Raw genomic sequence first — 16,413 nt, 5'->3', positions numbered from 1 at the left:
AACACCGCTGTAACCGGCCGCCAACTGGATTGAACTCCATTCACCACAACTCTCTGGGCCCAGCCGTCCAGCCAGTTTTTGACCCAGCGAAGAGTACACCTGTCTAAGCCGTGAGCCACCAGCTTCTCTAGGAGAATGCTGTGGGAGACGGTGTCAAAGGCCCTGCTGAAGTCCAGGTAGACCACATCCACAGCCTTTCCCTCATCCACTAGGCGGGTCACCTGGTCATAGAAGGAGATCAGGTTGGTCAAGCAGGACCTGCCCTTCGTGAACCTGTGCTGGCTGGCCCTGATCCCCTGGTTGTCCCGCACATGCCTTGTGAGCGCCCTCAAGATGAACCGCTCCACAATCTTCCCCAGAACCAAGGTCAGGCTGACAGGCCTGTAGTTCCCCGGATCCTCCTTCCGGCCCTTCTTGTAGATGGACGTCACATTGGCAAGCCTCCAGTCATCCGGGACCTCCCCCGTTAACCAGGACTGCTGATAAATGATGGAGAGTGGCTTGGCGAGCTCCTCCGCCAGCTCCCTCAGCACTCTCGGGTGGATCCCATCTGGCCCCATAGACTTGTGAGCATCCAGGTGGCGTAGCAGGTCATTGACTGCTTCCTCTTGGATTATGGGGGGTTCATCCTGCTCGCCGTCCCTGTCTTCCAGCGCAGGGGGCTGAGTACCCTGAGGATAACTGGTCTGACTATTAAAGACTGAGGCAAAGAAGGCATTAAGTACCTCAGCCTTTTCCTCATCCTCGGTGACAATGTTCCCCCCCGCATCCAATAAAGGATGGAGATTCTCCTTGGCTCTCTTCTTGTCATTAATATATTTGTAAAAACATTTTTTGTTGTCTCTAACGACAGCGGCCAGATTGTGTTCTAGCTGGGCTTTTGCCTTTCTCATTTCCCCTCTGCATGACCTAACGAGATCCCCGTACTCTTCTTGAGTCACCTGCCCCTTCTTCCACAAGCGGTAACCTCTCCTTTTTTTCCTGAGTCCCAGCAAAAGCTCCCCGTTCAGCCAGGCCGGTCGTCTTCCCCACCCATTCTTCTTACGGCGTATGGGGACAGCCTGCTCCTGCGCCTTTAAGACTTCCTTCTTGAAGATCGTCCAGCCTTCCTGGACCCCTTTGCCCTTCAGGACCGTCTCCCAAGGGACTCTCTCAACCAGCGTCCTGAACAGGCCAAAGTCCGCCCTCCGGAAGTCCAGATTTAATAGTGTATATATTTTGTCACGTAACCCAAACTTCAAAATTGAAATAAGGGTTATTTTAAAAGCTTTAACTTCTTACTACATGTGAGTTCTGGAAAGAGAATAGCACAGAAACGCTTTCTAAAAATGTACAAAAATTTTAACATATACAAAAGCTAATCAACAGATTTTAAAAGTACTTACCAAGTAACCCCTCCATACTATTTGTTTGCTGTTGTCTTTTAACATTCCAGAATGGGCAGCTTCAACTAGAATAAATAAAATGCACTGCAAATCAGAAACTGAAAGTCGCTTCTTTTGTATATTCCAGTAACTAAGATATACTTTTGCAAATTAAAAAGATTTGGATATTTATGGCGTGAAGAGTTGTCTTTATAGCTGGTAAATAATTCTTGGTGCTAAAATAAACACCAGTGGTTGGGCTAGTGGGTGGTAGTGGTCAGGTACTACCTACTAAAATAAGAAGCCTATACCTGCTCTAAGATCCTACTTATATATGCTGAACACATGGATAATTTTGTTTTAAGGTATGCAATCCTTTGAGCAGGGGCAGAACTTATTGCACAATATTCAAACTAGACTTCACAGCAACTAAAAGAGGATTTCTAAAACCAATCTTCCTCAGTCTAAACATCGGTCTTTCAAGATTATCAGTGCAACACAGATATTCAGATATCAAACCTGTTTTGCAATAGTCTTTTAAAGCATAGAAGTCTAATCATCTGTAATCAGTTGTCTGGGAGGTAAACAGTACCATTAATGTCATCATTTAGAGGAACAGACTGAGGGCAAGAGACACTGAATGACTTGCTAAAGTCAAACAGAGAATTAGCGGCCGAGTCAGTATTGGAGGCAAAAAACCCCACTAACTCACAGCAGCTTACTAAAAAGTTTCCTCTAGAAAACTGGCTGGAATCTGACAAATAGGTTCTCACCATCCTTAGGGCTATCAAAAACAATTACTGTCACATTGGTAGAAGGATTTTTTGGTTTTGCTACAAAGAACATATTGTTAGCAGCTTGTAAAGCAGGATGAATGGACAGCAGGTCTTTCAGTGTGACATTGGTAGGCAGCGCAGGATCCAGGACAAGCATTGGCACTTTGATGCAGTGTGTCAGCAAACACTCCAGTTGCTTCTCACTACAGTAAAATACCAAAGGTATATTTAACACTAGTAGAAAATTTAAGACAAGAGTCAATGTTAGATGCAATGACAGATGTTTTTGTAAAATCTGATCTATTATTTCTAACATCTGCTGTGGCAGGGGGAAATTACTAAGAGCATACTTATTTTGCTGCAGAAGGCGAGTATCTGACTTACAGTTTAGTTCATTCCCATAACTGTTTTTCCAAAAGTTTCCAAGATTTCAAAGTTTGCCCACAGAGGAGACCTTATAAAGATCTCTAAATAGCAGAACGACCAAGCCAAATGAAGAATGGGACAGACCGGGCCCTGCCGCTTCCTGGCAGCAGAGGCACAAGAGGCTTGGACCCTCCGCAGACAATTACTTGCGGTGCCATGTATACAAATGGCAGGTAAAAGCAACGCTGAAAAAATTTTCATGCTTTTGAATTGTAAAACTCAAGGTACATATGCATTAAAAATCCACATTTGGAACAGGAACTATGCCTAACCAGTGACAAGGATATGCTTTCTGAACTTCAGAAATTGTCACATTTTAAGAAGCTCATTCACATATGTCACAATAACACGACTTTTATTCAACATATATATTATCATGCTGTCAACTTTTCTTGAAGTGACATAGCAGGAAAGCATGCACAGTCTATAGAAAACCAAACAACCTCCCCAACCAGCATCTGCTTTCAGCTAACAATGAGTATGATATCATTTATTCCAATTTATGCCCAAACCCACAAAAACTCACCTCTTCTTTGTTGGTTCTGTTGCATTCTTTCCAAGGATTTCCCTATTACAAAATTAAAACAACTACATTAAATAACACTGAGTTGACAGTAAGGAATTTAGTCTAATTTCAGATTGTTAATTGAGTCGGGGACACGTTGTGAAAGCAACGATAACCCAGTTATAAAACCGCCAAGGCCTCGCCATTGGCCTCGCCAAGGGACACACGTGCCCCTCACTGCTCACCCTCATGCAGTATAGCTCAAAAATTCTTGGTTGTACTGACAGCTGTGGCAGCACGACTCCTTTTGCTAACAGGATTTTCAGGGGTTATTATTAGATTACTTAACAAAACTGATGTTGATATGAAAAACACTGGTAAGAAACCTGAAACTAGGCTGACTTGATTGTTTTGCCTAACATACATATTCTGATAAGGTCTATCATGCATTTGCCATGTGCACGTAGAAGCTAATGAGGATTAATGTAAAGGTAGTGCAGCACTGATGCTAAATAATAATCATAATATCAGAAGGGCACCCTTCTACAAACACCAACAGAAAGAGAACCACCATCCATCAAGCTACTCTCTCCCACTGAAGAATAAAGCATCTGGACCATGACTAGCTCAATTCAGGCGTATCAACAAGGAAGTTACAACTTACTAAGTTTTGCTATGCAATACGAAATATACACTCATTAGCAGAGATTTATAGCATCCTTGCCTTTGTCTTCTGCAGTTATCTTGATCCCGTGAAACAGCTCTTGTGCTAACTGATTTCAAAGTATGTGAAAAGAGTTATCTACAAGGGAGAGAACCAGGTGCCCCTGTAGATAATGAACGTGGCATGGACATGAGTCTTACTCATAAGCTTGATATCAACTTTCCAAATCAGCGTTATGGAAAAAAACAATATGTGTTTTTCCCTTTGTAAAATGGGAATCACAGCATGAGTGATGACAAAGCTAAACCCACTAACAGTTGCTACATGAACTGCTAGGAAAAGATTAGTATAAATTTGAAAGCTTTTCAGAGCAGAGACCATGTCTATACTTAAGATGTTTAAACTTAATAGATTTAAAGTTCTACTAATACTTTCATTGCTCAGGTAGCAAAACAAAGACCCAGAACTTCACTTGTGATCACATTTCAGTGGTACCTAAATTGCAAGTCATAACATGCCAAAAATCAGATCAATCCGCTCACTTGTGGATTTCAGATTATTCTGAATTAAACTATTACAACCCTTAAAATACAGACTTGTTCTTCCATTTAGCATATTTTCTGGCCAAAACAGATCACATTACCACAGAGTTGCTTATTAAGAACTAAATCAATGGTTACAAGACACAGTCCAAGGTATCTGCAGCAGCCCGTGTTTGAAGCCTTAGATCAGTTATTTTGCAGAACAGTATAGCACGATCTATACCAAATGCAGCAATACATGTCTTTCCCTCCTTGGTTAGAAGGCTGACTCATACCTTTATAACATGAACAAATTATTTTCCTCTTTCTCAGTTTCAATGGTTGGAAGACTACAAATCTAACTTTAAAAAGGAGCCTTTAAGAAACACATGCTTAAGATTTTATTAAGCCCATTATAAAAAGAAATACTGGGGGGGTGAGGAGGAAAAAAGGGATGAAGAGAGGTTATACATTTGAGATATAGCTTCATTATTATTATTTACAAACTAAGTTATAGAAATCAATAAAAAATTACATGTACAAAGCAAAGTTTTCTGCATGGCATTTTATAAATTCAAGACAGAACAGCCTTAATTACTTTAAATTATTATGCTTTGTATCTTAAACAGTTTTCTGATTAGACAGTACTTCACAGCTAAATGTAGAACTGAAACAAGGTTTTGAGAATAATCAAATGAAGAAGTGAGAAAACGCGCTTTGAATTTTCATGTTGAATAACATGGCAGAAAAACCAAGAGGGCTAGTACTGCATTAGATTGCTGCTGTCGGTTAAAGGGAAAAAAATACGTAAGATTATTACCTCATTATTTTCTGTTCTTCCTCCATCTGTTCTCTGACCTGTTGCAATTCTTTGATCAGTTCAACATCTGTGCCGTTCACCCAGGTGTATACCACATCAATCGGCATGGGTAAACAAAGCCTACATAATTCAAATGAAAGCTACATGAGCTGTTTAATATTACATTACAAGCTGTTTAATATTGCATTACAAGTGTTTGTGGCATCCTACGATAGCAATTTCTGTCTAACAACAGAAATACTTGGTGTCTGGGCTGCAAACAAGACAAAGCAAAAAGCTTCTCTTTGGCTATATATATCATCTCTTAATTATACACAAGCCTTTGACAAAACAGCACAGACATAAAACCAAAAAGGACATAAAATGGCTATAACAGTTCAGTAACTAAATGAAATCTGAACTTTATGCTCTAAATTTCACTGACATCAACGTATAACCCAACTCCTTTGAACCCATAAAATATTACTCAAATCAGTACCAGCATCCAGGCACACCCTTAATTCACCAACTACATTAGACAGGACAGCACCAGTTATAAAGACTTAAAATGATACTTGCTGTTATTTAATTGCACAGAGCCAATAAGACCTCAGCAGGACCAGGTGTCTATCCTAGGAATGCCTCTTGGATATTAATAACAGGGCACTTCATAAAACAACCTAAGAAGGGTACATGAATTCAGACTCTAGACACAGCAGTCAAATTCATTCTTGACACAATTGAATATCCTGGAGCTGTTTCTGGACAGTTAAAGATTTCCTAGCATACCTAAGGCAGAAGAAAAGAAAGGGTTTGGGGTACCTTTTTTCTATTTGTTTATGATAATCTCCTTGCCGAGGCCCACAGCTTTGTTTCAGCGGGTACTCCAGGCTGCTGCCATAGGTGAACCTCTCGGTCCCAGACAGCAGGAGGATGCCCCAACTATTATTTTCAAAGGTTCCAGTGTCAAGCTATTCAATACCTTCCTAAACTGTAGATGGCCTAGCAAACATTGAACGCTTCTCTAATGCTAAGATCCACGGGGTCACACAATGAGGTTTCCAAGGAAAGGTGTTCCCTCCCCACCCACCGCATCCTTCAAAAAGCGACAGAGCTTATAGGTGAGTATCTCCTCCACCTTTCCTTGCACAGTATGACATGCAGACAACTTCCACTCAGCTTCATTTTCTACTGGCTGAGATTCAATAACTGAGGCACAAAATTTGGTTGAAGGGCAGCCAGTAGCTGGTCACAGCACAATAGACAGGAACATTTTGTACTCAATTCATCACTGTTCCTAACTGAGCTATGACACTTAGAGGATAACGGTGGGTCAGTTTGAACATCTAAGAAGCAGCGCTGCCTTCCCCAGCAACACCACCCAAAAAGCCTCTCTCACTTCCGACATGCAACACTCTGCAGGAGGCCACCCTCTCAGCTGGCAAAAAAAGTCAAATTTACTGAATACGACTACCCTTCTAATCAGTTATTTCACCTCTTTCTCAGGAGATGACACTAGCTTCTGGTTCGTTAACAGGTGCAACTCAAGGCATGTTTTGAACTAAAAAGTCCTCCACAGAAGTAGAAATTCAATGGCAGGAGCTCTTCCAGCTTTTCTACATTTGTTGTGATCAGTTAAATTATTGGATTGACAGTCCCTTTAATGCTACAGCTAGGACAAAAGTGTTTTAGGTGGAAGCACCCGATTCAAGTGAGCTGATTCAAAAAATGCCCAACCCTCAGTCTTCTGGGCAAAGTGCAGAGTTTATTTACCCAGGTTTCATCGAAGAACACAAAATGTAAAAAGAAAAAAGCTTCAGCTCCAACTCTTTCTAGGGTATGAGGCAATTTTCACTTTTGTGAAGCCTCTCCCCAGTTTATCATTTGCTAAAGTGTGTTTCTATGCAATAGCACATATAACTATGTAATTTGCTACACTTAATGTTTAGCATTGAAATGATGTCACATACAGGCAAATGCTAATAAACTCCACAGAGGAAAGGCATTTTTGGTCAGATGCACGTATGTCAACTCTGAATTAACCCTGGCATGGCAAGCTCATTCTTCATTACCAGTGGCAATAGAGACTAGTAAAAAAGGCTATTAAAGCAAGTGAACTGTTTGCAGATTCACTAGTCTAATTGCTTAAAATTTATCCAACTACTCGGATAAATTTTCTTAATGCATTTTTACAGCATACATTGTTTGAGAAAGTAGTGGTTATCGAACACAATAATAAAAAACAGATATCTTATACAAATTAATTTGTTGCTCCCAATTAGGATCAGTAACACTGTTAAGACTTCACCTTTTTGGTCTTTGCCAAAGCTTTCCAGTTGGTTCCATGGCTTCTTAAAAAGTACTGAGAGTTTATATTTTGAAAAGCACGTGGCTGCATTTTGCTTTAAAATTAAAAAGGAACAGGAGAGCCGCTTCCGCATTATCCTTCTCAAACACTATTTTTAATATGCAGAGTCTTTTACAAATTGTTCAAAGTCAGAAAAGATCAAAAACTTTCTCCTTCAAATTCTGTGGCTGTGTCTCTCCTTCATGTGGGGTTATGCATTTCATCTTCATCACAAATACCAGTCTGGAAAACACATTTAAGCCCAAGATGAGCTGCCTAAACGGGAATTATGTAACACCTTTCTACAGAAAATCATCAACTTTCCTATTTGCTACTGATTCTAATATCAGCAAACATGGCCTTTGGAAATTTCCCTGGAGACTCCCAGACAATTAAAGAGGCTTAGTTTTGGATACTCCTTTATATTTTCCTCTTTCAAAAGCATACCCATTTTTTACTTGCAAACCTAAAAACATCAGTAGGATCCTGCTTGAAGACAAAGCCAGAGCCACCAGCTTTCCCAGGTAGGACAGGAGACCTGTCACATGCTGCCTCTTCCATGCACCTGCCCGGAAGCATTTTCTGTACCCATGACATTTGTTTTCATAGGAGAGCCATGCTCACAGCCGAGATTGCAGCTAGAAGACAAAGGCTCATTTGTCTCAGCGTCCACAGTTGCTGAAGGAGTACAGCAGCCTCTGGATCTCTCCCAAGCTACCATACGGTGATCTCCAACCTTGCTGAGCCTCTTTATGAATGAGTGTAAGTCTATTACACCCTTAAGCTCCCCACTGTAAACCTCCCGGCCCTCCTGCCTGTTACATCTCTCTAATTGCCCGCCAACAGCAACTCAACTGTTCCATTGCTATTTCCGCTCCAGTACCTCTTGGCTCCCTAATTTGTGCATCTTTTCCTATCTCCAGCCTCATTCTGCTCAACAATTAACAGCTCCTCAATGACTGATGGCTCTCACTTGCTGTACCATACTGAAATCAGTTTGTACATTTTAAAAGCTAAGGATTGTTCCTTCACATTTTGTTTCCATGCACATTTTGGAGTTTTAAATATGATTTGGCCATGTCCTGGAATAGCAAAATTACACGTCAGCATTTGCCAAAACTCAGAATTTGCTGGTGGAGAGAAATAAAATAGAGTTCTCATCCAAGACTCATGTATGCAACTCGATTATTTAGTTTCCTTCTCTCCCTTTTATTTTCATACCAAAACTAAGTAAGTCTTCAAAAATGGGTTTGGATAAGGCAGCTTGGTAAAAAGCCCCGGAATTTCTACTCCACTGTCTCAAGCTGTGTAAGAGCCTATGCAATGTAAGCAGGAAGTTTAGCAGCTGATGTGACTACCTGGAAAGTGAAACAGCTGGGATGCCAAAGGATGTGCAACAGGAGGTAAAAGCAAAGCAAAGCAATTGCTAAACTTCAAGATAAAACAAGAAGTCTTCCTTGGTCTGGCAAAGAACAGCATTCAATAGGTGTAACTAATGATGCCAGCAACATCACTGTTTTTATGTTACTCAGGAAGAAGAGCTTTTTGAGTTTATAATCATAAGGAGCTTGCCCACATGCACAAATTTGTCTACATTTTACACTGAGATTTTCTTTATAAAAGTTTATAACACAACTGTTTGACAAGAACAGAGATGTTTTCCTGCAAAGCTCCTAGAAGATAACGCTACTTTAATTCAGTTGAAGGTCCATTAATATTTCTTAAAGGCCATGCAGCTTTTACTTTGCACTAAGCAGTGGATCTGCTTAATTTCCAAACCAACAAACTCCTGTTCTCCAATTCTGAATGTTTTTCTCTAACACTAAAATAAGAACTCATTAAAACCAATGGATAAGCTAGGATCAAAACTGGAAGTTCACAATCCTCAGTTCACATAAAAACTGTGTGACACCCTACATGTTGCATTGATATCAGCCTTAAAAACTCCATCAAACCGTCACTGATACAGTGCATACTGCAAGAAGGGGTCCATTACTGCATTTGTGAAGTTTGATAATAAAACCAAACTGACAAGTCCCTGACAAGGGACTTCTAAAAGTTAACGGATGCCTAAAAGTAGGTCTCCACAAAGACTTTTTGTTGGTATGAATTTTTACGGGAAGTTGGTATCTGCACACAAATATCACAACAAACCTCCCCTTCAGGCCTGACATAAGAGTATTAAAGGCATATGGGTGAACCAGAATAACTTAAGCACCCATCATGAAAACCTTAAGCTTTTGCTCAGGCAGCCAATAGTTCCTCCCCAGGCACTGGATGTTTTGCTCACAACTCACAGAAATCAACACTAGCTAAGGAGTGCTTTACACAACCAAAAGGAGTAAGAAAACACAATGCAGAAATGGGAACTGACTATACCTACATCACAACAGTAAGATTTGCGATTTTGTTTTGGACAAACTCAACTATTTTATAAAAGCAATGTACTTAATTATCAAAGTCAGGCATCTGAGTACTGACAGGAACAAACTACCATGCTTTCACTTTAGCACTGCAGAAACATGTAAACATTAAGCTAATCATCCATATGAGCTGTATCACTCTGCTTTCATCTGTCATCCTTTGGAAAATGGGGGAGAGGAGTAAGAGATGAGACTATAAAAGTGCATAAGATTCACTGACACCATGCAATGTACTTTTACAGACTTATCTCACACCAGCTAAAGCGTGACATACTGATCTGATCATTTCTACTGTCCCATGATTCAACAAACCTCAAGGCAGATTAAGCATCTGCTTTCAGGTTTTTTTTTTTTCCAGTCAAGTGTATCAACACTTAAGAGTCAGATGATATCTCCTTAGTAGCTTCTTCCACCTACCAATTCGCAGTCCACTGACTTCCTGAGCAACAGACCCCCACGACTACTCAGACATGAATGATGAAACCACAAGAAGTCATGTAGCATTTAACGCAACTGAAACAAATGACCCATATGACTTGGTTTCCAACTTGCTGTGAGTGACTTCTCCCATGTGCTCAGCCTTAAAAAGCTTCTTCTTGCTAGCTTTGTGACTTCTCTACTAAATAACGTCCCTCATGAGCTGTCACAGAAAATGTAAGGTAAATGAAAAATAACTTTTCAAAACACTGAAAGTTGGAATTTTAAGCGCACAGGAACAGTACTTACATTTTCCTATCTTAATATAGAAACTATGTTATGTCCTCCCTTTGTTGTTAACGTTATCACCATTTTGATGTTTCCTTAGAGACTGGATGAATTAAATGCATTTAAAATGTAAACTCTGTTATATGACTAGAACTTCCAAATGCCAAACATCTTCCAAGCTGGGATATTAAGCACTAACTCACAATTTTAAAACCACTAAGTTTAAAATTTGCTGCAGATTTAGAGCCCATACAATAAGGTTCTACTCAATAGTATGTTACTTCATCTAGAATATTTGATTTAAATATTTGAGAATTCATTGAACAGTAAAATGTACAATACTGTCAGCTGCAAGTAAAGCTCACCGATTCTGAAATGATTTGCCAGCAACGTTGTCTCTGTATGAATCAAACATAACATGATACTGGTCTCTACTCCACTCCAAGACAACCTGCAAAGAAAAAAACTTGATGTCACCATCTTCTAAAATTAGACACTTATATTTCTCCTTTTGAAATGTTTAATCACAATGAATTTGATTCAAATTGATCTATGCATTAATGCACAGCTGACCAGAACTTAATCCAAACTAAGTTATTACACTGAGCCAGTAATCAGGCCCAGAGCTTAGAGGACACATGATTTAAACAAACTTTGTTTTTTCTCTGCAAGAAAGGATTTCGTGTTTTACAGACATACTTTTTAAGCTACTATTCATTTAGGTTACCTCCCCCTTGTATCTTAGCCTTTAAAAATTCAGCAATGTTTTCTCAACAAATATACTTCAATGCAAGCAGGACACCCCCACCCCCCACATAATTTTCCTCGTCTTCCTTTCTATTCTCATACAGGACATATTGAAGTACACACACCTCTGAAATCTGAGCTTTAGAAACCCACGGCCAGGTCAGGGCATATCAAATTATGCAAATTAACCCGGCCACGAACTTAAAACACAATAGCTCTTTCCCAATACAGGTGACTTCTTACGTTGCAGCCAGACTAACCCAACAGCAAAGTATTTCTGCAGGCTGCAGCCTCTCTGCCATACCCCTGCATTTCTGCCACCACCCTTTAGCTTGACAGGAGTTCACCCAATGGGCAGCGAGCCAAGTCACAGAGCTAAACCAACAGAGATATGAACCCTCAAAAACCAGAGCACTTTATCTTCCTCTACTTGGTTGTTGGAGCAGAGGAGAAATGGTGGGTAACACACAGCTGAAGTCAGCATTGTCTTCCCCAATCAAGATCATCAAGGACACTTAGCTAAAATGCCAAGCTGCACCCAACTTAAATGCCCTCTGCCGGCCAGCCCCATTTCTGGGCATATTCATAAATTAGCTATACAGGAAACCAATCACAAGCTGATTCTTACTTTGGAAAGCTGCAAGTTTACATTCTGTCTCTATACTTATATGTACATATACACACACTCTCTAAACAAAGGCACAGCTACATTTCCATTACTAACAAAGTATCTGATATCATGGTTCTAAACAGAAAAAAAGAAAAAACACCCAGATTTTTCAATGCTAAAAAGGCTTAATATGCTTTGATATAGCAAAAAAGCATAAGTAATTTGAGATAAAAATAATATAAAACATTTAGGTTCTACTCTGAGATAAACTTGCTATGATCTCTTTTACAGTGAAAGTCCAACCTTAAAAACTACAGTGGCAGCTTGTGCTGCTTTAGAGATGAAGGGGTAGTGGCTTGTTTTACCTGGACAAGTACGTATTTATATGTACTGAAGAGGGAAAAAAAATACCAGGAAAGGATAGTACTTACTTTACACCACTCTCCCTAGATTTGAATTTTACCATTGCTTACTTCTTGTATCACAGGAACTATGAAATATACCATTTCTCTAAGATAGCATTCAAAACCATAACATAAAGACTACCACCCTCCCTTTTAAGAAGACACACATCTCTATCCTCATGCCCACTAAAGCAAATTAAAGCCTTCTAGAGAGCAGGGAGAGCAGGGAAGCCCCATCATGTGGCTAGGTAACAAGCGCGCACACACACAATTCCTGCCAAAGCTGCAAACAGAATCTTTGTAACCAAGATCACACCTGCACAAGTTCATTCCCCTTACACAAAGCACACATGATTTCCCAGGTGAGCGTAAAATCTCCTCCCTTAAATAGCAAAGTCAGGAATTGTCTTAAAAACACACTATTACACTTGTTCATGCACAAGTCATTACGTCCTTCTGCCAAATACACTAGTTTAATACAGCACACACTGAAAGATATCCACACAGAAACATTTGCTACTACTGATAATGATGAATTGACACACACTGATCTGCTTCTAGAAGAAATACAGAAGTATTTGAGTAAGAATGTAATTTATTATATGAATAGTACGGCTCTCCAGAAGAAAAACGTTAACCATTCAAGCATTTGCTTTTTGCCTTGGTGCAGCTATAACCAAAAAGATCCAGGACAGCTCTCTTTAGAAACACATTTAGGAAAAATTTAAGCTTTTCCCACCTGATACTTTTTTTCCTGTAACTGTTTCCTCCTGACGCATTATTTGTGTTGCAATAATGCCTGGAGGCCACTTTGCTTCAACTTTACATACTGATATTATAAAACCACTAAAGGATCAACATTAAAAAAAAAGGGAGAGAGACATCCTCTATTAGGAGATACTGTATCAGGCAGGTGGTAACAGTGGCTCTGGCATGTTCCAGTTACAAAACATTTTACAACGCTGAGCGACCTACACAAGGATGGCCAAGAAGGGTTTACAACCAAACTGTCCTAAAACTCAAAGCTCATCTTACGACTAGGTTACAGCATTGGCTTAGCCCTGGCTACCCTATCTGTTTTTGCAGAAATGCTCCTGAATCACACTTAGTGCACTGTTATTTCATTGAGCTCAAGTTTTTTCTTGAAATCAAGCTCATTTTCACCTTGAGGCTGTGAGGACATCATTACCAATCTCAAATTATTTGCCCTAGCTATCCATTTTTATGCCAGCATTAATATTGATATCAGCATGAATCTAAGCAAGCAGATCTAATTTTGCCTTCTAGGATGAAAAAGCTGCCTCTGAGGGTGGGGGAAAAGCAGAACTGCAAACGCTGCTCAGACACCAGGGTCTGACAAGCATTGCCTCACACTGCTTTTTATTGCTTGACAGTTCCCCACTGATTGTTAAAAATGGTTGACCTGATAATTAGTAGAAAGATTTCTGGTTTCATTTTCAAAACAGTCTTATTTATTTTCATTAGCTGCTACTTTGCAGACTCTGTACCGAGGAAGAGAAGCGTCTTCCGTTCCCACTATAGTTGTCAGAAGAGGTCTAATAGTGTTTGTTCTCACAAGCCTAGTCTCTCCTAAATCCTTAAACTACCACCGCTTACTAAAACACACCACTTTAAATCATAAAAGTAAAGAGTAAAATGCATGCAAACACCTCTTACCATGCTCATTTACAATCACTGTAAAAAAAAGTTTTTTCTGTATTTCTGTATGTTCATTCCATAAAGGGTGGGGGTTTTGTTGGTGTTTTGTTTTGTTTGGGGTTTTTTTTAAACATTTCTGGTCACTTTGCTTTTTTCTTAACATATAATTTTGAAAGTTTACTTCTACATGAATCTGCCAGTTCTTTGCACACTGTCTAAATAACATCTAAGCTTTCCAAATAGCTCTAAAAGGGCTGGAAACTTAGTAGCAAACTAAGATTTGGTAGGAAAATAATTCTGAGTAGTGATTTTGACTGATTCTCAGTGAAATCAGCCATAACCTGGACAACTACCGAAGTGTTTTAAAAAAACCTTCAAAGTTCTAATGAATCCTAAAGTTGGGTTTAAGGCCCTATTCTGAAGAAAGGCAAAAGCATACTCTAAGTTTCACAGCACCAAGAGCTATACACCAATCCAAGTTGACAATCATGTACAAGCAGCTGGCTAAAAGTACTACACAATTAATTAATTCACTGATGGCTATCAAGCATTTCAGGAACTTGTGAACACTGCAAGACAGCAGAGATGAAGTACTTTATGCAAAGAAGATGTACAGCTACACGAAATAAAGTTCTGATTGTACTACACTAGAGAGTTTCAGATAATACTCTTTACGACCCTTCATTTTTTCTGTATCTGAAAGCGCGCATCAAAATAAAACAGGGAAGAAAAAAAAAGGAAAAGAGAAAAAGAAAAAAAACTTGTCTTGAGAAATGTAGGAATCAGGAAATACCAGTCTGTTTGCATTTAACACTGCCATCCTTTTACACTGACAAAAATACTTTCTTTAACTCCCTGAATACTTACTACATTCTCAAACGCTACACTGAAGCAGGATTGTTTTCTTCTCCTCCAGATTCTTTCATTGATGACTTCCAAAATAGACAGGGTAATATGAAATGAAACTCTAAAATATACTATACACCCGTATAAAATCGTATCTAGAAAAAGTAGAAATTATATTGCATCATTTACAAAGTAACAGGCAAACTGAGCAATAAGCAGCCAGCAATGTAATGCAGACTCTGCTGAGCTGCTGGCAGGTTGGAGAGGTGACATTTAACTCCTTAAACTCTGGAAGGCAGAAAGATTCTGTCACTCCCGGTCGCCATTTGAAGGCTACATTCAGCACAGGCTTTAGAAGAGTCAAATAAAAAGAAAAAATACAGCACTAATAAATCACCTGATAAGGGAAGTGGAAAGAATTGCACCGGACAAGAAAACACGAGCTCCCGCAGCATGCAGATTTTTCTCGGCTCTCCTCTGCCAGGGCCCGCCAAGTCTGTTGGGAACCACCGAACAACCCCCTGGGGGGCACTGAAGCCTGGCGTCACGCCCGGCGCTTGCAGGAGCGCGGCGTCATTCCCCACAGGCGCGCTTTACGCGCCAGCCGCACCAACAAGTGCGAAGAAGGTCGCCTGACGAGAGGGAGCTGCCACACAGCTGCTTTCCAGGATGCGAGAGAGAAAGCCCCTATAGCTACAGCAGGCCTACAGCCAGCACCGCTCACCCACCCGAGGATGCGGCACACGGGGGTGCTCGGCGTCGCTTCTCAACCGCGACGGTTAACACCCCAGAACAAAAAGGGAGCGCCACCACCGTAAAGCACGTTTTCTCCCTTATGTCTTAAAAAAAAATAAATCTGTATCTATATATAAAATCAGCATTCACGTTCAAGCTGCTTGCTGAAGGAACTCGCTGCTTACAGGACTTGACAGCCACCCGGCTCCCGACAGGGAAAAAGAAGCCCCAAACCAAGCGCACCCGCGCCCTCCGTGCCGTGCAGCCGCGGGACTGCGACGGCCGCCGCCCGCGCGGGCGCTTCTCCCCGCCGGCACCGCTCGGCTCGGCACGGCTGGGCTCCGCATGGCACAGCCGGGGCTGCCCGGAGGAAGGGAGGGGAAGGGGGGCAGCCACGCCACGCCGGCGCGGCGCCGTACTGACCTCCCCGAACTGCAGGGCGGAGACGATCATGAGGACGAGGCCCCCGAGGCAGAGGCAGGGCCCATACCTGTGCGACAGGCAGGTATAGGTCTGGCGCTGCAGGAGCTTTAGCAGCATGGCCCGCCGGCGGCCGCCGCTACCGCCGCCGCGGCCCTGCACGCCGCGGCCCGGCCCGCCTCACCGCACTGCCGTGCGCCGGGGCGGGCGGGCGGGTCCCGCCGCTCCCAGCGCCCGCCCCGCTTCCGGCAGCGCCGCGGCGCCACCTGGCGGCAGCGGGCGGTGGCCTCGGGGCGGGTGGGCGAGAGGGGGCGGGGCGGCGGTGGATGCCCCGCCCCCGCCCCGCCGCGAATTTCATTCCTCTCAGCTTCCCGCCGAAGCGAGGGGCGCTCCCCTCCCTCACGGCTCTGGAGGCACCGGGCAGGTCCCGGCCTCTGCCGTCCCCCTCTTCTTCGGGGTTTT

General features: G+C 41.7%; 1 protein-coding gene across 3 annotated transcripts in view; it reads right to left on the bottom strand.

Annotated features, from left to right (window-relative positions):
* GNPTAB (N-acetylglucosamine-1-phosphate transferase subunits alpha and beta) overlaps positions 1-16,108 on the bottom strand; it is a 48,919-nt gene extending 32,811 nt beyond the window's left edge. For 2 of the 3 annotated variants that reach the window (XM_076339684.1, XM_076339693.1), the window contains exons 1-6: positions 15,955-16,108; positions 10,896-10,981; positions 5,077-5,196; positions 3,093-3,134; positions 2,138-2,343; positions 1,386-1,450 (exon numbers count right to left, since the gene is read on the bottom strand). In XM_076339684.1, the coding sequence (XP_076195799.1) occupies positions 1,386-1,450; positions 2,138-2,343; positions 3,093-3,134; positions 5,077-5,196; positions 10,896-10,981; positions 15,955-16,071 (636 nt within the window). In that variant the 5' untranslated portion in view covers positions 16,072-16,108. Of the gene's footprint in view, positions 1-1,385; positions 1,451-2,137; positions 2,344-3,092; positions 3,135-5,076; positions 5,197-10,895; positions 10,982-15,954 lie in introns of those variants that run through there. The other variant, XM_076339703.1, reaches the window with a different exon arrangement.
* Positions 16,109-16,413: the final 305 nt, after the last annotated feature.

Source organism: Aptenodytes patagonicus, chromosome 1 (assembly GCF_965638725.1).
Source record: "Aptenodytes patagonicus chromosome 1, bAptPat1.pri.cur, whole genome shotgun sequence".
Classification (NCBI taxonomy): Eukaryota; Metazoa; Chordata; class Aves; order Sphenisciformes; family Spheniscidae; genus Aptenodytes; species Aptenodytes patagonicus.
This window is presented reverse-complemented; position numbering and strand designations above follow the sequence as displayed.